Here is a 22,133-nt window from a genome sequence, read left to right as displayed (position 1 = left end):
TTTTTATATGTCCACATGATATGTGCTATTCTTGGAGTGTCCTCTTGTTTTGTTTTGTTCTTTTTGTTTGTTGAACTTCATGATATTGGAGAGAGTTAATTCATAGGTATCTATTTACATAGCTACTCTTTGTTCTTCACTTATATCTTTTGGAGTAGTTTGTTATTTACTCCTGTGCTTCACTTATACCCTTAGAGTAAATTCTTGAATGAATTAAACATCATAAATTTGAAACTATATATGTGTTGAAAAGTAAAAATGTATCTTAGCATTACAATTCAATTTGATATGCTTATCTCATGGGAAGTAGTGGCTTGATATCACATGCAAATACACTATCTTGGACATGTTTTGTGATTGTGAACCCTCATTTAATGTTTTCACACTTGATCAAATAGTTGATATTGGACAAGGAAGACAACGTAATGAGTTATGTTTGTGTATATTTGCATGAAGTTATATTGTCATGGATCCTCCAACATGTGATGTTTGTTTATAATCTTTGCTAGCTAAATACTTCCCCACTAAGTGGGAGTGCTACTTATGCATCGAAAAACCAAAAACCTAGTTTCTTCCATGAGACACTATAACCATCTATGGATTGAATATGATCCTTCAAGTAAGTTGTCATCAGTGCATGCAATAAAAAATTGCCTTAAATATATATGATCTTTTATTGGAAGGGAAATAAAATTTGTATGAACTTGTGGGGGTGGAGTAATAAAAGCGATAGACTGCTCAATAAATGCCACTCTCACATGGGGCAATATTAAAGTGATGTTCATTTTCATTAAAAACTCGTACATCCAAATTCAAAAAGAGCATGACAAGCTCTACTTCCCTCTACGAGGGCTTATCTTTTATTTTTCCTACATTATTTTCAACCTGAGTTGATTTCTCCTTATTCCAACCTCAAATATTCTCCACTTGGCAAACATCATATGGTGGGGAAAGATCTAGAAGCATATATCCAGTTGAATATATATGATCATGAGTACTTATTGCTGAAAATTACCCATGTGATAACTAAGTTGGGAGGTGAAACATTAACCCCCCCCCCTCTTCCTTTCTGTCTAATGGAAACCGTCTGTTCATAAAAAATATGATCTTGATTGTCAATCATTAGAAGACTATATGATACTTGAGTATGTGAAGTTTGCTAAAAAAATATCTCTTACATAGATTCTTTTGGAAAATATGATGAATTATAATTGTTTGATGACTAAGAACATAGTTTGTCGGGTTTCTAGAGAGTTTACTATTTAAACCTAAACATGTGAATAGAGTACTACTTGTTGATGGGAAGTTTTATAAGAAAAGGTTGTTGTTTATGATATGCATTGATGCTATAAAAGTGATTAGAATCACCATTGATAAAAGTTATGCACTTTTCTAGCATTCACACTTTATAAATTAATTCTTTTATCATTTACCTACTCGAGGATGAGCAGAAATTAAGCTTGGGGATGCTGATACGTCTCCATTGTATCTATAATTTATAACCTTTTCATGTTATATTTACATCCATTTATATATGGTTTGGCGCACATTGTATTATTTTTCTGGACTAACTTATTAATCTAGCGCACAGTGCCAGTTGTTGTTTTCTCCATGTGTTTTGTTTTACAAAAAATCAATATCTAGGAAGGTCAAAACACCTTAGCGATTTCATACAATTCTTTATAGAATATATGTGATTTTGGGCAAAGGAATCCACGGAAAATGATGCCCGAGGGCCCCACAAGGGCAGGGGCGCGACCACCCCCTGGCCGCACCATGGGCCCTTATTGCTAGCTTTTATGTCGTTTAGAGCCCTTCTTTTTCCACAACAAAGCTAATTTCCAGAGAAAATTCCCTTGAAAATTTTAGCCCAATCGGGGTTATGGATCTTCGGCTATAAAATAAATGGCATTCGGCCTAAAAGACAGATGCAGAAAACAGAAGACATTGGAGAGATTCAATCTATGTGAGAGCTCCCTCTCTCCTTGAAGGGCCAAGGAAGAAGGAGGAGGGGACCCTTCCCCCTCCCCTTTGGTGGTGTCGGTACGCCTCCTCCATCACGATCATCATCAACTCCCTCTCTGTTCTCATGGTGATGTGTCAGTAGTTTATCCTCATGGATGATGCTATGTACTAGTACCTATGTGTTTGATCTCTCTTTCTCTCATGTTCTTGATATATTTGATCTTCATGTGTCATGAGATTTATTAATAAAGTTGGATCTTATGATTTTCATCTCCCTCTATTCTTTTTGTTGTGAATTTAGTATTGCTCTTCGAAGTTTCTTTATTTTGGATTGAGTACTTTGGATTTGAGATTACATGCTGCATGTATAGTAATTAACTTGTGGATACCCGTAGTGAAATTGAGGTACTCTTAGCATAAAGGTTGAATGATAAGTATCATATGTGTTGTCATAGTACGATTTCTGAAACTATCCGTGACACTTTGTGGGTGGTTCAATAGATCAAGATTGGAAAGATGATACACAATTTCATCCTACTTTATATGATAGAAATAGAAACTTTGGAGTGATTCTTTGCTGCACTTTGAGGGATTATCATGTGGTTTAATTATTGTTGGGAAACATTGCATGGAAAACAAAATTTTCTAGAGAAAAATCATGTGGTTGGATCCCTTCTTTCGTCGCAAGAAATCTAATTTCTAGAGAAAAATCCCCTCAAAATTTCAGTCTGATCAGAGTTACGGATCTCCGGTTATAAAAGAAACGATGTTCGTCCTTAGAAACAGGCATGAAAAACACAATGCAAAGGGGAGACCCAATCTAGGGGAGAGCTCCCTCTCTCCTCAGAGGGCCATGAAAGGAGGAGGGGTCCCCTCCCCCCTCTCCTCTAGTTCTGCATGGACGTCACTGGGGACATCTCCACCATCACCATCATCATCAACTCACTTTCTGTTTTCATCGTGATGTATGAGTAGTTCATCCTCGAGGCTGAGGGTACTGGTAGCTATGTGTTCAATGTCGCTCTCTTTCATGTTCTTTATGGATTTGATCTTGATGTATCATGAGCTTTATTAATAAAGTTGGATCTTATGATGTTCATCTTCCTCTATTCTTTTTTGGTGAATTGAGTATTGCGCTTTGAAGTGTCTTTATTTTGGATTTAGTACTTTCGATTTGAGATTACATGATGTATGTATAGTAGTTAACTTGCGGATACTCATAGTGACATTGGGGCACCCTTAGCAGAAAGGTTGAACGATAATTATCATATGTGTTGTCGTAGTACGATTTCTGAAACTATATGTGACACTTTGTGGGTGGTTCAATAGATCAAGATTGGAAAGATGATACACGATTTCATCCTACTTTCTACTATAGAAATAGAAACTTTGGAGTGATTCTTTGCTGCACTTTGAGGGATTATCATGTGGTTTAATTATGCTAATGATGTTGAGAGTTGGAACTAGTGAAAGTATGAACCCTAGGTCTTGTTTTCAAGCATTGCAACACCATTTTAACTGACTTTTGTTACTTGCTACCTTGCTGTTTTTATTCGTTCAGGTTACAGAAGGATATTTCTATCATCCATATTACACTAGTGAAAGTATGAACCCTAGGCCTTGTTTTCAAGCATTGCAACACTGTTTTTACTCACTTTTGTTACTAGCTATCTTGCTATTTTTATCTATTTAGATTACAAGAGGCTATTTCTACCATCCATATTACACACCTGTCACCATCTTTTTACCGAACTAATGCACCTATACAACTAAAAATTGTATTAGGTGTGACCACTTGCATTTGATTGCAGTGTTGTTTGAGAGAGAATCACCTTCATCGTACACCTCTTGCGAATTGATAAACCGTAGTTCATCCAGTTGAGGGAAATTTGGCACTGTCCTACAAAACTTTGCGCTTGGAGGTCCAACAAAGTCTACAGGAATAAAGTTGCGCAGTAGACATCAGCGCCAATGAGAACAAGGTGGCAATCGGTGGTCCAAACGGGACAGGGAGACATGAGGGGTCCCATGATCTAGGGGCGATGCTCTCCCCCTTCTTTCCTATGCGTGTGCGTCAGAAAAGACTAGGAAAGAGGGGATAGGGGACATATCTGATGATTGTGCTCTTCCAGATGGTGTGGCTCTAGAGTTGACCGACCAAGACCTGGCCGGTCGACCCACGCAGAGTACCATTTAGAAAAACTTCAGGCGGTAAGTTGATAGCACTAGGTTGAGTAGGGCCGCTCAGATCTAAACTCTAGCCTATTAACAAGAAGACGAGGTGAGATTGCAAGTGCATCGGATATTTCCCCTCTCTCGAGTGCCCTCTCCCGCTTGCACCTCCATGCCATGGATCTCGCCGGTGGAGAGGAGTGTAAGGGAAGGCGATTGAGAGGGGTGATGGACTTCCCGGAGGGCGACTTGGAGCTGCTCGAGCGGGTTCCCGTGGCGGATAGGCTCCCTCAGATTTGACGCTGACGAAGATGGGAGGGATTGGGAGGAGCATATCCTGGTCTCGGCGCGCCTTGCACGGATTTGTCAAGCCAGACTGAGCATGGAGACTGGGATGTCAAGGAGATCGCAAAGCTTGCTCTGCACGTGGTCTCGCGGTCCATAGAGGAGGCGAGAGGAGGATTGTACGTAAAGGGACACCCCTTAGATAAGGAGGTTCCTATCTAGGCAGCGGCGTAGGCGGGCTCGTCTACACTTGAGTGGAGGGAGAGATGGATCGACTTTTGGGCAGGAAAGGCGTTGCCTTAGCTGACGCTCAAAGGGGGCCGAACCCATGCTCCGAACAGACTCATAGTGAGAATCCTCCCCCCTTCCCCTCCTCATGTAGTCATAAATTCTTCGATGACCTTATCCCCATGGAAATGCAGGTAGAGGCAACAACACATTCTTTGGATGGGATGACATCTAGAACTGAGAGTTCTGCGGCCCCTAATAATGTTTCTAGGGATGTGAAATATTCTGATTTTTTTGGGGAATTTCCTTTATTTGAATTACTGATTTCATAATCATTCACATTGAGTTGATGAGAGTGGTGCTTTTGGCTAGCTCGGGCTTGCATTGATCACTGATGTGGGATATTTGGCAACGGCGAATCCAAGGGGCAGGCTTGGATGGGCTCAAGCCTGCCCTCCAAAATCAAACATTTTTTTACTACTACTCATTAGCGTAGCCCAGCCTAGAAAACACAGGCCCGTCTGCTCAGCAGTCAGCACAGCCCTTGTAAACGCTGGTCTCGAGCACCAATTCGAGCGTGCTGCAACACATCTCGACGCCTCACCCAGCCATAGCTACGCCACACCGCACCACAACCCTAGCCGCCGCCGGAGCATGTCGCGACGCTGTCGACGGAGAGCACGCCGTGACGCCGTCCACGGACTACACGCCGCGAGGATGCCCACGAAGAGCAGCACGGTACGCCGTGACGCCGTCGACGGAGCACACAGCCAGGGCACCACGGACACCGCCGGAGCCAGCCGTTGGGGCCTCACTGGCCGTTCATGGAGCCCACCGGCAATCCGCAGAGCCCTGCGTCAAGGGCTCGACTACTCGGGGCACCGGCTCATCAGGTCCAGTTCAGAGGTTATTTTTCTCCTACCCAACGTTGCTCATACCATTGTTTTTTGCAGAAATCCAGTAGCATAGTTGGCCTGGGCTTCTAGTCATAATCTGTGAGTTATTTCTATGTTTTTTTGTAGAAATGAAAAGAAATACTTTGCACAATTGGTTTGCAAGCACTTCGAACACCCCCCATATTGTTGTTCCTGAACCAGCAGCAACGCAAATTCCGAACTTGAACCTCTTACTCCAACAATTGAGAGCAGTAATCCCCCAACAGAGGAGAGCACTATCCCTCCTTCAAACGAGAGAACTACCCCCCCCCCTCAATCGAGAGCACCAACCGCCCAATTGATGAGAGCACAAACCAACCACCAACACCAAGGCTTCTTATCCAAGAGTTTCACCCAAGTCAAATTTTTGGTGATCCGGCAGATCGAATACCAATAGAAGATCATGCCCCTGAAATTCGAAGTGAAGTTAGAAGAGCTTATTTGTTGAAAGGAAGAAACAAAGCTAAAGGGCATAATTTTGAAATCACATTGGATGGTACAATCCGGAGATCTTTTCAACCACAATGGCTAGATAGGTTTGATTGGTCGGAATATAGTGTGAAAAAGGAGGCTGCCTATTGCTTCCATTGTTTTCTTTTTAAGAAACCATCACAGGCTGCTACATTTGGAAATGATGTATTCACATTACATGGTTATCGTCGTTGGAAAACAGCTTTAGCAAATTTTCAAAAACATATTGGTGGTCCATCTAGTTACCACAATAACGCTATAGGCTTGTGTGATGATTTCAAGAATCAAAGGGCAAATGTGGCAACCGGATTCCGTGTTTACAATAAAGAGGCTGAGATAGCCTACAAAATCCATTTGACTGCATCCTTAGATTGTGCAAGGTATCTCATAGCACAAGGGGAAGCTTTTCGTGGGCATGATGAATCCTTCAATTCAATCAACAAAGGGGATTTTAGGGAGCTCTTGGATTGGTACAAGTGCAAGCGGAAAGATGTGGAGGAGGCATTTGATAAGGGACAGGGTAATGCACTTATGATATGTGGAGAAATTCAAAAGGATCTTGCTGCATGTTGCACAATGGAGGTAACCAAAGTCATCAAGAGTGAGCTTGGACATAAGAATTTTTCAGTTCTAGTCGATGAGGCTAGGGATTGCTCAATAAAGGAGCAAATGGCAGTGATTTTGAGATAATGCATATGAGTTTGCACTTTTCTTTATCTTTACATTTGTAGCTAGTTTGTGTTGTTTAATTCGCAACTTCCCTAATGTGCAGATTTTTGGATGATCACGGGGTGCTTCAGGAGAGATTTCTTGCAATCAAGCACATCTCTGATTGTACATCTGCTGGAATTAAAGAAGCATTGGCTGATCTGTTAGCTTACCATGGCTTGCCTATTTCTAGACTACGTGGGCAGGGTTACGATGGAGCTTCAAATATGAGAGGAGAATTCAATGGTTTGCAAAAGTTGATTCGAGATGAGAGTCCATATGCTTTCTATGTACACTGCTTTGCCCATCAATTACAGTTGGTAGTTGACACAGTTGCTCAATGTTGTCCAGTTATTGCTGATTTCTTCAATTATCTCCCCTTGATAGTGACTCAGGTGGGTACATCTTGCAAGAGAAAAGATGCATTACTTGCAAAGCATCACGATGATTTGATGAAATTGATGGAGCATGGTAAGATCATAGCTGGAATTGGGTTACATCAAGAAACTAACCTTTCTAGACCAGGAGCTACTCGTTGGGACTCACATCTTAGAACCTTGCTTCGTATTTACACAATGTGGAATGCGGTGGTCGATGTGCTAGCAATCATGGTTGACGATGCACGAGAACACACTTGTCAAGGTGGAGCTTTAGGTTTGATCATAAAATGGAATGTTTCCAATCTGTGTTTATCATGTTATTCTTAATAAACTTGTTGCAAACCACAAATATGCTATCACAAGCTTTGCAAAGGAAGAAACAAGATGTTGTTGAAGCCATGCATTTGATCTCGGATGTGAAAGAAACTTTGCAAGATATGAGGGACAATGGATATGAGTCATTATGCAGCCAAGCCAAGATCTTTTGTGAGGAACATCGCATTGATGTGCCAAATATGGATGATCTTGTTGGAGCTATGGGTCAATCTGTTCGCACTAAAAATAAGGTGACTCGACATCATTATTTCAAAGTTAGCATATTCTATGTTGTTATTGATGCAACTATGACCGAGATGAACCATCGGTTCAATGAAATTAACACCGAGCTAGTGGATTGCATGTCTTGTCTTAATCCAGCCAACAACTTTGCAAAGTTTAATGTTGACAAATTTATCCCGCTTGCTGAAATTTATGCGGATGATTTTATAGAAACTGACCGGTTGTTGCTTAGAATTGACCTTCCAAGATTCCTTAGAAATATCAGGAGAAGTGAGTAATTTAATGGATGTTCGGATGTTTCCACCCTTGCTCAGTTGATGGTTCAATCAACAAAACATGCAACTTTCCCAACAGTATATCGCCTCATCGAGTTGACATTGATCCTCCCCGTGGCAACTTCATCTGTTGAGCGAATTCTTTCAGCTATGAAGATCATCAAAACAGATTTGCACAATTAGATCTCGGATGATTGGCTCAATGACTTAATGGTGTGCTATTGTGAGAAAAGGATATTCAAAAGTATTCATGATGATCAGATCATGATACAATTCCAGAAAAAGAGTGATTGGAAAGCTCACTTGCCTCGTGAGTATAATGTGATTGCTTAAGAGGTATATCTCATTTCTTTTCTAGTTCTAGTACTCAACTTTGTATACAACTGTTTTGTCGCAATAAACTAGCTACTTTTGGACAGATGGCATGGCGCTTGGGATCTGAAGCATATAATCTATATAGTTCTACAGTAGCATTGGTTAGAAGCAAAACCGGCATCATTGCTTTCGTCTTCCTTTTTGTTGCTTTTGTAGTACTTTATCTATTATTGTGTGAATTGTATGCTTTCGAATCAAAAGTTTGTGGTATGACCAAATATGTTACTACTTACTAGTATTGGTGTTGTAAAATATCATGTCGTTTCGAGCTCATATCTGGCACGTGTTGGCTGTTTAAATTGACCATACCAATTTTTACCTCGAAATTTGACTACTTAAGAAAATCTGAGAAAACTCCTGTAAATACTACATGTGACTACTATGAATCTGGGAGAGTTTGAGCATCTTTGGACAAAGGGATTGATATATTAACTTTGAGCCCCCCCACCCTCCATTTCCTTTCTGGATTCGCCGCTGATATATGGGATCGGTTTGTATTCCCTGGCCTTGTGTTTTTTCTTGAAAATCAGTTAGGTTATGATTGTAGGATTATACAGGACGGGTGAACCTAAGAGATTTCTCTGTGTGCGGGCAATTAGTGGCTGTGGCAATCGCCGACCGCGTTGTCGTCTGACATAACGGTATAGTCCTCAGAGGGCAGAGGGGATGATCATCGCTCGTGTCTATGTAGACATGTATGTGGGCTACGAGAGTTGAATACCAGTTCGCTTGGCCGAGTGGCACATGACTCATGACAAAAGGGGAGTAGAGGAATACTTCATGCATATCGGTATCGGCTGTAGTGGTAAAAGATTCATATGTCTGGATTGTTATTCATATATTCATCTCCACTGGTGATGATCCATATGATGGGTTGTGAGTAATTTGTTACGTTCTTGAGAACATGAGATAAATCTTTTCACTGTTAATCTTGTGAAGTGGAACCTAATTCAATGTGTTTGATATTATGTTCTGATGTACTCCCTCTATAAATTCATATAAGATGTTTTAGATCACTACTTACAGAGGGAGTAATTCTCTAGTTTGCTTTGATTTTTCACGTCCTGGGCCATGGCATAGGTAGCTTGGGGGTCAGGTATGCCATTTGCATGTAAACCTGACAACTAGGACATAAATGACAGATTTTTTTTTCTTTTTGAATAGAGACACCTAAAGAGCATCTTTAGATTTGATTAATATCGAGAAAAACGAAAACAAGTACAGTAGAATGACAAAAAAATACATTAAAAAGCATACTACTCTTCTTCTTTCTATGATTAAATGTCACCAGTTGTGAAGTTGTATAAATGTTCATTTGCTCAACTGCAGATAGAATACCTGGGTCATGTCATTAGTGGGCAAGGACCAAGGGGTGGCTACAAACTAAAAGAAGATCCTCATAGTGAAATAGTGGCCTACTTCCAAGTCAAGCACATTAAGAATTGCACTGAACCAACGACAAAGAAAAGCGACATCTGGGAACGCCCTTGCCATCATACTAGGCCTTAAAGACCACAATAGCCACTCGCCCAAGATGCATAAACTAGTAAGATTTTAAGGGAACCAACCGATCTAGAGACTCTCATAGGTCTTTCAGCGGTGCCGCATCGGACTTCACCGAGATAAGGAAAGACCGAAGAGATCTTATTCCAACACACCATCATTGCCATTACCTCATCGATGTCATTGAAGAAGAAAAACTTAAGAAAAATAAAACGAGATGGACGGGTCTCCTCTCTTCTTACCGTCGATGAGGCCATCGGACGGGAAAGAGGAGGGGGACTGTCGGTGTCAAAATCGGCGGATCTCGGGTAGGGGGTCCCGAACTATGCGTCTAGGCGGATGGTAATAGGAGGCAGGGGACACGATGTTTTACCCAGGTTCGGACCCTCTTGATGGAGGTAAAACCCTACCTCCTGCTTGATTAATATTGATGATATGGGTAGTACAAGAGTAGATCTACCACGAGATCAGAGAGGCTAAACCCTAAAAGCTAGCCTATGGTATGATTGTTGTTCGTCCTATGGACTAAAACTCTCCGGTTTATATAGACACCGGAGAGGGCTAGGGTTACACAGAGTCGGTTATAATGGTAGGAGATCTACATATCCATATCGCCAAGCTTGCCTTCCATGCCAAGGAAAGTCCCTTCCGGACACGGGACGAACTCTTCAATCTCGTATCTTCATAGTCCAGGAGTCCGACCGAAGGTATAGTCCGGCCATCCGGACACCCCCTAATCCAGGACTCCCTCAGTAGCCCCTGAACCAGGCTTCAATGACGACGAGTCCGGCGCGCAGATTGTCTTCGGCATTGCAAGGCGGGTTCCTCCTCCAAGTACTTCATAGAAGATTTTGAAAACAAAGGTAGTGTCCGGCTCTGCAAAATAAGTTTTCACATATTGCCATAGAGAGAATAATATTTACACAAATCTAATCTGCTAACGTATTCCGCAACATGACATCACACCACAGCCAAGTCTTTTTTCGAATCATTTTACTATCCCACCTCAACGCGTTTAGCGAGGCAGTTTCCTTGGCACGTCTTATTAAAGCAGAGATCGTGTCCCCTTATCCTGGGATTCTCATCAATACGGGCGTGGGTAACCCAACCACGCCATTGACTACGTGTAACATCCCAAAATTCTAAATTTTGGAATGTTATATTAAATAAATAACTTTGATTATTTGTTTGATTGTGAGTGACTAATTGTGTGAAATTGAGTGGCATTTGGAAATTTCAGAGGCATTTGCATTTTATTTGAATTTGGATTCAACTTGGCATTCGAAATTTATTTCATATACCCATGACAAATACTTCTTTAAAAATATGAGAGGAGGAATATGACACTCCAAAAAAAATATTCAAAGACAATGTTTGACAATTTATTCGAAACTTAAATTCCCTTTCAGTTTGAAGTTATTGCAAAATTATTTTTTAAAAGTATTTTATTTCTTCATGAAAATATGTTCATGTTTTAGGAGATTTTATTCTGAAAATTTTGATATATAATATGCCTATATAAAATATTTTTTTATTTTGTGTATTTATTTGCATCATTGTTTATAAAAAAAACAGCCCAGCGCCGCCAGGCCGGTCGGCCCAGCAGGCCGAGCCAGGCCAGCCTTAGCGCCCAGGCTTGCACGAGAGCTGCCCTAGCGAGCGCTCCCAGCTCCCATGAGCCGCCGCCACCCTTTTCTTCATTCTCTCTCTCTCCCTCGTGTTTTTTTCTCTAGCGCATGGACCACAGCCCGCTCTTTTCTTCTTCCCCACGTACATGTATAGAAACAAAAAAACCTATACGTACGCGACACCGCCGCCGAGTCCGATCTTCGTGGAAAACCTATCCCGAGTCTCCCCCTCGTCCAAGCAAGCTGTCCTATAAATAGCCACGACTATCCTCTCCTGACCCCCTCAAAAACCCTCGCCAAAACCCACCGTGTCACGCGACCTCATCGTTTGGATCTCGCCGGAGTTCACGCGGTTCACCGGTTGTTTCCGACGCTTGTAAGTATCCTCGAAACCTTTCCTTCCATAGCCAACTATCCCTCATTGTTGTGAACCTCTTTGACATGTTTTGGACGCCCAGGGAGCACCGGAGCCACCGCCTCGAGCTCACAACGCCGCCGGAGTTCACGAAGTTCACCTGGACGCCACGCTCGACTCCGACGTTCCCTCGCCTCACTATCCACAGAAAATCGGACCCCCTCGGAGTCCTCCACCTGCTGGACATCGCTGTCTCCACCGCCGGTCACCGGAGCCGTCGCCCCCGACGCCATCCACTTCCCTCTCTACACGAGCTCCTCTCTGTAAGCAACGAGCGCCTCCCTCCGTTTTTTTCCGAAGCGTTAAGTGCAAATAAGATTAGATCGGTTTTAGTAGATCGATTCTATTAGTCGGTTTACTTCGGTTTAGATCACACTGGTTCATTGGTTTCTTTTTATTAAACATACGTGCACGTTTCTATAAAGTTTCGGCCGAGTGACGGTTAGTTACAGATCGCTCAGATCCTAGTCCAGTAGACTTGCCCGTTATTTTTTATTTTCGTTTCTATAAAAAACAGTAAAGTTTCAATCTTAGATATTCTATAACTTTTATGTTTTATATCCAAATTGAGTGATTCTTTTTGCATTGTGTCACAAATTTGTTGAAGTTTCTGTTTGTGTACTTAGTTTTCAAATTTGAGTAGTGTAAATTTGAGTTTGATGAAATTTGTTCAAATCACTATTTTGGCCGTATCTTGAGTTTTATTAAATATTTTTGATTGATTCTTTTTGCTACTGTTTTGTTATTGTTTGGTTTATCTAGTAGAATATAGTTATTTATTTTAATTTATTTTTAAATTAGATTTTTAGGCAAAACAGTATTGTTTTAGTTCTACTTTTGTTTTAACCTTTTCTTTATAGTTTTAATTGTTTTTAAATTATTTCTTTTTGTCACTTTTGACAAATTTAGTTTTGTTTCTGTTATTTAACTGTAGACAATTTTATTCTTATTATAAAATTTTATTTTGTTAGTTTTGTATGGAAACTTGTATAGGTCACAGTTAGAGTTTTATAAAAGCTTTTTATTTGTTTCTTTTTGCAAATAAAGTTTTATGAAAAATACTTTATGTTAACTTAGTTGATTTAAATTTTATTTTCTGTTGAAATTATTAGTTTAGTATTTTCTTTATTAAGTTTTGCTTAGGACAAAACTATTTTTGTAGTTAAGGCAAAAGGTTTTCCTAGTAGGTTCTTTATAGTTTTCCCCTATTAGTTCTTTCGATGTGCTATTTGTTTTGTGTTGGGTTTTCTTATTGAGTTTTCTTTTGATTGTTAGATTTGCTTGCTAGAATGCTTACTTATGTGAATGTCATGTTTCTTATTATAGATTTCATCGGAGAGTTGCGAATAGTCCTATCAAGTTAGTTTCGAGAGCGTTGTTATCTTCATCAACTTACCAGGCAAGTTCACTTTGACCATGCTTTTCATACCTATGTTTTACTTGCATGTAGTAGCACCTTTTCAATAATCCCGCCAGTAGTGATATTGATTTCTTGTAGTTGAGTAGAATGCATGAGGTAGGAACTCATCTCCCTGTTATCAAGCCTGGGACGTTATATAGTTTTAATGCTACGCTATAGTAGACGGGGTTTGGTATGAGTGCATGAGTACGCCAATGTCGGCAACTTCATGATGGCACCGGCAAAGACTGCATCTTCAGGACTCCTCAAGATTTCGAGACTCGAGACAAGAATTCAATACACACTACTGGGTGAAGGACGGTTGACGGGCACCATGGAGAAACCAGTGGTTGGCCGGGATGCATGGAGAAGCTCCATGACATCTTGCGGAAAGCTTCACCCACAGACTCAAAGAGACGGAAGAATACTTCATGCCCGGAAGCTTATCTGTGCAACCGCAAGTCACTATGGGCTCTGGCTTGGTTGACCTTAGTTGTGACTCTGGCTGGGACGGTGCTAGCAGATGTAGAACTACGGTAGGATTGGATGAGCACCGGACAGTGGTCAGAGGAACTCTTCGGAAGACCATGTTTCGGTCATCTTGTTCTCAAACACCCTGAAGTGCGAGAATGTAAAGAGTGGGATCGAATCTTGCGGGTAAAGTGTACAAACCTCTGCAGAGGGTAAAACCTAATCGATTAGCCGTGTCCCCGGTTATGGACAATTTGAGCCTCTGAACTTGGATCTATCTCGGAACTCTCAACACCGGACTAATAATTTAATTGTGGGCAACTTATGATGATTTGGGTATGGGACATCGGTTGGCGGAACCATGTCATGACAGAAAACTCCGTAGTACAGACTCCTGATATTCCTTTGTTGTAGGGAAAATAAAACCAACTTTTACGCAAAAACATCAGACACAGAGCCACAAAGCCATATTGCATATAGAATAGTTTTATCATCTGCTTTCCTCATATTGTGATCTTGCCGGTACATTCAATGTACTGACCTACACAGCTGCAACGTCTCATGTTGCAGATATGTTCCTTCCGACGAGTAAGAGTACGGTACAGGGTTACGGTCTACACTCAACCTGTTGATGGCGTTGATGGGACTCCACACCCGATTATTTGTTTCCGCTGGGACTTATGAGGTATATATCAGTTTTTACGTTATTTATACATGTGATTGCACTTTGATATATACATTGATGTACTGTGTGTGGCAGCATACCGATCCAGGGATGGCACAGATACACAGAGACTTGACCGTCTGAGGTCGGGTCGCTACACTACGGCGCTTGGGAGATAAGCGAGTTTTATCAGGCTGGTGGGGGCGCATAGTCACGTCCTCCCATATAAGGGGATAAGGATCCACCTTTTCATCCACGCCTTCTTCCTCATTTGCCCATCCATTTCCGCGCACTTGAGCTCCAGCGCCCAAGTCCGCACACCCCACCTCAACCTTCTCCAGCCATGTCCGGAGCGGGAGGCAAGTGGATGGTCTCCTCCGTCACGGAGGGACACATCAAAAAACTGAGGAAGGCCGGATACTTGTCTAACGACATTGCGCACCGGCTTCCCGAAGAGGGGCAGCTCATCCCCACCCCTAGGCCCCATGAGAGGGTGGTGTTCCTCCCCCATTTCCTCCACGGACTGGGCTTTCCTCTCCACCCATTTGTCTGAGGGCTCATGTTCTACCATGGCCTGGATTTCCACGATCTGGCCCCGAACTTTGTCCTCAATATCTCGGCGTTTATCGTCGTGTGTGAGGCTTTCTTCTGCATCCGCCCCCATTTCGGCCTATGACTCAAGGCTTTCAACGTCAAGCCGAAGGTGGTGCGCGGCACCCAGGCGGAGTGCGGAGGTGCCATGGTGGGCAAGATGCCCAATGTCCTATGGCCCGAGGGCTCCTTCGTGGAGTCCCTAAAGGGGTGGCAATCGGGGTGGTTTTACATCACCGAGCCGCGCGACCCTGAATGGGTCGCAGCCCCCGAGTTCCGATCCGGACCTCCTACGCGGCTTACCTCCTGGAAAGAGACGGGCCTGTTGTGGGGTAAAGAAGGAGAGCTGACCAGACTCCAAACATGCGTCCAAACCCTGGTGGACAAGAAGCTCAAACTTGTCAACGTAGTCCAGGTTATGCTCATCCGCCGGATCCTCCCGTGTCAACAACGGGCTTTCAACCTGTGGGAATTCGACCCAGCGCAGCACCAAAATCTGAGCAGGCTCTTCGACACGATGTACGAAGATGCCTGGAAGGTGCTTTTCAAGGGCGCCGAGGCCCCCACATCCGTTACCGAGGATCGCGGATTCAGCACGCAGCGTCGCGCTCATGCGGTAAGCTGTTTTTACCTTTTACAGAGTATTAGTTTTTCATAGTTTGACTCCATGCGGGATCTTAAGCTCCCTTACCTTTGACAGGATTGGCAGGAGATGTCCGGACAGATCAACTGTCCGGCTCCTTTGCCCGAAGGCCCAGCGGACGCTCGCTTGGCGAAGCTGCTGGTTCCGGCACCCTATGTGGTGCCGGAGAAGAAGGCCAAGAAGAAGTCCACGGGGACTCGGAAGAGTGCCTGGCGCTTGGGGGTGTCGGATTCATCATCCGACGACTCCAAGACGCACTCCTCCCGTGAAGACGAGGAGGAGGAAGAAGAGACCTCTCCCCCTCCAGCGGGGGGAGAGAAGAAAAGGAAGGCCGCCCCAACTGGGGAGGCCGAAGGGTCCAAGAAGGGGAAAACCCTTCCTCCGGACGGCTCCACCAACACCGACGACGGCGAAGAGGAGTGGCCGCACAGGGCCAAGCCCCTGGCGAGATCGTAAGTGTCCGGATACCAGAGTGGTTCATAGTATTCCTCCATTGCACAGCTTTTCCTTATGTCGAACATGTTTATGCAGTCCACCCAAAGACCGGCTCGACGTGTCGTCGAGCGGTTCCCTGGATTCGTCGGATGTGAATTCGCTTCCGACGGCTACCTCCCCCCACCCTACGGACGACGCCGAGGTGCTGTCCCAACAGGTTCCAAACCAGGAGGAGGTGGTCCTGGAGGCGCCGCAAGGTGACCTCCCGGACTCCAGGCGCAAAGGGGATAAAACCCCCAAGGGCTCAAAGTCTGGCCTTGAGTCGGACACCGCGCCGGAACCTTCAATGGTTCCGGACTCCGGTAGGCAGCCTCCTTCCAAGAGGAGCAAGCCTACCGAGCCGGTGACCTTCGTCCAACCGGAGGCACCGGACAATTTGCTGGAGATGCTTAACGGCGCCTCCATCGACGAGGGGCACCGCACTATTATGAGTGCGGTGATCCAGAAGGTTCAGTCCGCCAAGAGCGTACTGACTGAAGCCTGTGCCAGCCTTCTAACAGGCTTTGAGGTAAGTAAAGAATATGTAAAAATATTACCGCATAGACAGTAGCCCCTGATGCTCTGTTCGGCGTTCGAAAAGAAAAGCCGAATAGAGGATCTAATAACATTCGCAGGAGTCTAACATAATCAAGTCAATATGCGTATGTAGGCTTCGCTGCTGGCCTCCGCCGCACTAACTGCGAAGGTGGATATGCTGAAGCAGAACCTCGAGCGGTCCGAGCAAGGCTCGGCCTAGCCAAGCAGCAGCTCGAGGAGAAGGAAGGTAAGAAATACCTTATTGAAATATGTGAAAGGTGCAATTGCAAAAAGTGACAGGATTAACGCGGCTATTGTAGGGGCCACAACCGAGGTGGCGACCCTTAAGCAAGCGTTATCCGAGGCCGAGAAGAGGGCGGCCATGGAGCGCACCGAGCAGGAGAAGCATGAGGCGCAGGTTGGCGAGGTGCGGCAAGAGCTCCAGGCTCTCATGAAAAACATGAGAGTTTGGAGCTTGACTCGAAGACGCGAGAGTCTGAGCTCGCGGCGGCCATTGAAGATGCCAAGTCTGCCAAGGCCGAAGCCCAGAAGGCCCTCCAGGAGGTTGAGGCGATAAAAAATATAGCGGCGGGTAAGGCATTTTTTATGCAAAGCAAGCACGTAAAAGTGAATTACTTGTTACTTACCCGAATTCGGAGCTCTCCAGGAGCGTCCGCAGACTTGCCCCGTAGCATGTCGGATGCCGCCGCCTTCTACCGAGCCGAGGAGGGAAGCTCGACGGAGAAGGTGTTCTGGTCTCAGTATGCTGAAGCCGAGCACCCGGTGCCCTTAAGCGACCAGCTGAAACAGCTGGTCGAGCTCCATAAGGTGGCCGAACAGGCCATGAAGAGCCTCATAGTCCGGTTGTGGCCTAGAGAGGCCATGCCTGGGAGCTACTTCGGGCTGGTGAGGCGGCTGGTGGAGGCATGTCCGAGGCTCGAAGTCATCAAGCGCTCCGTATGCATCGAGGGTGCCCGTAGGGCGCTTGCCCGTGCGAAGGTGCACTGGGGCAAGCTGGATGCTGAGAAGCTTGTGAAGGACGGGCCACCGCCGGGCAAGGAGCATCGCAAGCCCGAGATGTATTATGAAGGCGTTCTAAAGGGTGCCCGCCTTGTGGCGGATGAATGTTCCATGGATGTAATTTTTCAGTAAACTCGCCCGTTTTGTCCTGTGCGCTGAAAACTTGTTCATGTGCGCTAAGCAATGCTTTTTGCATTTAAAATATTACCTTCTGTGCGGCCATTTATCAAATTTGAGAGATGGCGAGTCGTCGGCTTCTGCCCCCATGCCACGAGTGATGGGGTGTTCGGGATAAACATGAGCGCTCTTTTTCCCATTCTTGGGTCCTTATAGGGAGGCGCTCAACACAACGAACAAGGCAATCGGACTATAATGCTTGAACACTCTCACTTAGCCATAGAATTCTATAATTTTAAATTTCGGCGAAGCCCCTAGTGTTCGGAAGACCGAGTTCGGGGCGCTATCCACGCCTAGGCCGGACAAAGCCGACTCCTCGCAATAAGAGGCATAAGTCTTTAGGGACTCAAAAACCTCTCGAACAGCGACCAACTCTCGCCTCATCATGACGGTCAGTTTTAGCTTTCTCTACTGAGGTGCTTAGCCCAGCTCAACTGGGACACAATCGCACTAGTTCTCCTAGTGCTACCTTAGCCGATATAACGGAACGTAAGGTACCAAAACATAGGAGCCGGGCAAACCCAACTATTGACCCAAGACATGATTCGGAGCCGATGCATATAATGCTATAAGTTCGGGGTGCCGCACTTATGGAAGTGTTCGGACTTCTCACACCGTATTATGGGGTACTTAAGCCCCTGGCGTATTGGTCGTACCAAAGTGTACGGGTGCAACATGTCATTAATGAACACATATTCGTTAAAAAAAGAGTAATGCGATAATAGACGGAAGCTATGCATTGTTTATTTAAAAAAGCTGCGATCAAAGCAGAACTATACAAATACTGCAATAAGCAAAAGGTGGGACTATTTAACATGTCCTTTACAGGGGCAAGCTGCGGAATGTTATGTGAAACAGGTATACTGCTCGTTATAGAGACCACCTTAGAGTTCCATAGTGCGGCGTAGTTTCTGCTTCCCTGGTTGTATCGTTTGTGCGGTAATTGTACTGCCGGACAAGCCTTCCGAAGAATGGGGTCCTGAAAATAAGAGAAAATTAAGAAATTGGCAGCCCCTAGTGCGGTTTAAGCCGCGTTTCGGGCGTGCCGTGATGGTTCCCCTCCCCCTGTGCCCATGGTATTTCCAGAGCGTAGTTATGTACGCACAACACTGGTTTTGCAAATTCGCGAGGGATGGGGTTGGGGCCGTATTGCTACGCTTGCTTGGAACGTGCCAGGCGGTTTTGTTGTAGGTTACTCCGGGCGCGCTTGACGGTGTCCAGACGTTTAATGGCCTGACTGGAGAATTGCCTTGAGAGGCTGCTTTGTACTTCCGCTGCGATAGCCGCCGTATGCTCCTCCGTTCGGAGAGAGCGTTCGGTGTTTCCATTGACCGTGATGACGCCTCGAGGGCCTGGCATCTTGAGCTTGAGGTATGTGTAGTGTGGCATCACATTGAACTTGGCAAATGTGGTTCGCCCGAGCAGTGCCTGATAGCCACTGCGGAACGGAACTATGTCGAAGATTAACTCCTCGCTTCGGAAATTATCCGGAGATCCGAAGACCACTTCAAGTGTAACTGAGCCGAACTATGACGCCTTTAAAGGTCATCTTGGTGGGTTTAATCCTCGAGGGATCGATGCCCATTTTCCGCACTGTATCCTGGTAAAGCAGGTTTAGGCTGCTGCCGCCGTCCATAAGGACTCTAGTGAGGTGAAATTCCTCAATAATTGGGTCTAGAACCAATGCGGCGAATCCGCAATGACGGGTGCTAGTGGGGTGGTCCCTTCGATCAAAAGTGATCGGGTAGGAAGACCATGGGTTGAACTTTGGGGCGACTGGCTCCATCGCGTATACGCCCCTTAGCGCACGCTTCCGCTCCCTCTTGGGGACGTGGGTTGCGTATATCATGTTCACCGTCCGCACTTGTGGGGGAAAACCTTTCTGTCCACTGTTGTTCGGCGGTCGGGGCTCCTCCTCGTCATCGCTATGCAGCCCCTTGTCTCTACTTTCGACATTTAACTTGCTTGCCTGCTTGAACACCCAACAATCTTTGTTGGTGCGATTGGCTGGTTTTTCGGGGGTGCCATGTATCTGGCATGAGCGGTCGAGTATTCGGTCCAAACTGGATGGGCCCGGAGTATTTCTTTTGAATGACTTTTTCCGCTGACCGGGTTTAGAGCCTTTGAATCCGGCATTAACTGCCGTATCCTCAGCATTGTCGCCGTTAATGCGGCGCTTTTGCTTGTTGCGACGCGACCTGCCACTACTGTCCTTGGTATCCGAATTACCAGGGCTCTTGGTCATGTTATTGCTGCAAGCTAGCCAGCTGTCTTCTTCCGCGCAAAAGCGGGTCATAAGTGTCGTGAGGGCTGCCATAGATTTCAGCTTTTCCTGTCCTAGGTGCCGTGCAAGCCACTCGTCGCGGGTGTTATGCTTGAAGGTTGCTAGGGCCTCTATGTCCGGACAGTCGACAATTTGATTTTTCTTGGTTAGGAACCGTGTCCAGAATTGTCTGGCCGATTCCTCTGGCTGCTGAATTATGTGGCTTAGGTCATCGGCATCTGGTGGTCGCACATAAGTGCCCTGGAAATTGTCGAGGAATGCGGCTTCCAGGACCTCCCAACAACCAATTGATTCTGCTGGCAAGCTATTAAGCCAATGCCGAGCTGGTCCTTTAAGCTTGAGTGGTAGGTATTTGATGGCGTGTAGGTCATCACCGCGGGCCATGTGGATATGAAGGAGATAGTCCTCGATCCATACCGCAGGATCTGTTGTGCCATCGTATGATTCGATGTTCACGGGTTTGAAACCCTCAGGGATTTGATGATCCATTACTTCATCTGTGAAGCATAGTGGGTGTGCGGCACCTCTGTATTGGGCTACATAACGACGCAGCTCAAATGAGCTTTGTCTACTGTGTTCGGCCTGGCCGGATTTACTGTATCCAGCGTGACGAGTACCGTCTTGTGACATGGGGCGCCCATGTGATCCGTAGATCGATCTTGTTTGCCTTGCCTTGTCCTCCAATATATCTCGCAGGTCTGGCGCATTTTCCCATGCCTTGGAGTTTTTGAGCGACGCCGGGGTGCGACTTGAGTGGAGGGCCGAGAGGCCTCTCTGTCGCGGCCATGGGGTGGCCGGTCGGCCGCATCATGCGCTGGTGATCTAGGTTTAAGTGCTTCCTCCTCTAATTGGGGTAGCAACCTGCGCTTTGGGTAGCTCTTGGAGGGGCGTTCGAGTTCATACTCTTCGGCCGCAAGGACTTCAGTCCATCTGTCGGCTAGCAAATCTTGATCAGCTCTAAGCTGTTGCTGTTTTTTCTTGAGGCTGCTCTCCGTGGCCATAAGCCTGCGTTTTAAACGCTCTTGTTCGATGGGATCCTCCGGCATGACGAATTCGTCGTCGTCGAGGCTTGCCTCGTCTTCGGAGGGAGGCATATAATTATCGTCCTCGACCTCTCTGTCTGCCGCTTTCTCATGAGGGCTGGCTTCTCTATCCTCCTGTGCTGAATTTTGCTGGAGGTGGTTGTCTTCGGCACTGTCCGGGGTGTTATTATCTCCCGTGCCGGAATCACCGTTTTTGTTTTGGCGGGATTTAGAGCGGCGCTGTTGATGCCGGCGCTTAGGCTGCTTCTTGGAGGGGTCATCCTTCGATGTTCCATCGCCATTGCCTTCTTTTGGGGTGTCCACCATGTATATATCATACGACGAGGTGGCTTTCCAGTGCCCTATAGGCGCTAGTTCTTGATCGTCTCCTGCATCGGCGTCCATACCGTTGATGTCTTCGGAGTCGAAGTCGAGCATGTCGGTTAAATCATCGACAGTGGCCACGAAGTGGGTGGTGGGTGGGCTTTGAATTTCTTCATCATCCGCATCCCAACCTTGTTGACCATAGTCCGGCCAGGGCTCTCCTGATAAAGAGAGAGACTTTAGTGAATTCAGAATATCGCCGAAGGGCGAGTGCTGAAAGATGTCCGCGGCGGTGAACTCCATGATCGGCGCCCAATCGGATTCGATCAGTAAGGGCGCGGAGGGCTTGGAGTCTGGAGAGGAGTCCGGCTCCTTGGAGTCACGGACTTCACAGAGAATAGGGCTGGTGTTCGGCTCGATCGCCGTAGAGATTGCAGCCCCCGAGGCGGTGTCCAACCACCCATCCTCGATTGGCACAGTTGGCTCCGAATTAAGGGTCGGAGCTGATGTGGGTGCGGCCTCCAGGGCACTGTTCGGCGGCAGAGCTAGATCATGCCCGTCGTGATAGTGCGGCGCGCTCGGCTGTGGGTCGAATCCGTCGAAGATCAAGTCTCCGTGGATGTCGGCCG

General features: G+C 45.6%; 1 protein-coding gene and 1 pseudogene across 1 annotated transcript; both read left to right on the top strand.

The window, feature by feature from the left end:
• The first annotated feature begins 5,367 nt into the window (after positions 1-5,367).
• On the top strand, positions 5,368-7,092 carry LOC147960152 (uncharacterized). Its single transcript, XM_087533182.1, has 4 exons — positions 5,368-5,543; positions 5,813-6,740; positions 6,827-7,010; positions 7,082-7,092. The coding sequence occupies exons 1-4, from the start codon at positions 5,368-5,370 to the stop codon at positions 7,090-7,092; spliced, it is 1,299 nt and encodes a 432-aa protein (XP_087389308.1).
• A 247-nt stretch (positions 7,093-7,339) lies between these two features.
• LOC147960151 (uncharacterized) lies at positions 7,340-8,465 on the top strand (annotated as a pseudogene).
• Positions 8,466-22,133: the final 13,668 nt, after the last annotated feature.

Source organism: Triticum urartu, chromosome 7A (genome assembly GCF_056163025.1).
Source record: "Triticum urartu cultivar PI428250 chromosome 7A, HENAU_Tu73, whole genome shotgun sequence".
Lineage (NCBI taxonomy): Eukaryota > Viridiplantae > Streptophyta > Magnoliopsida > Poales > Poaceae > Triticum > Triticum urartu.
This window is presented reverse-complemented; position numbering and strand designations above follow the sequence as displayed.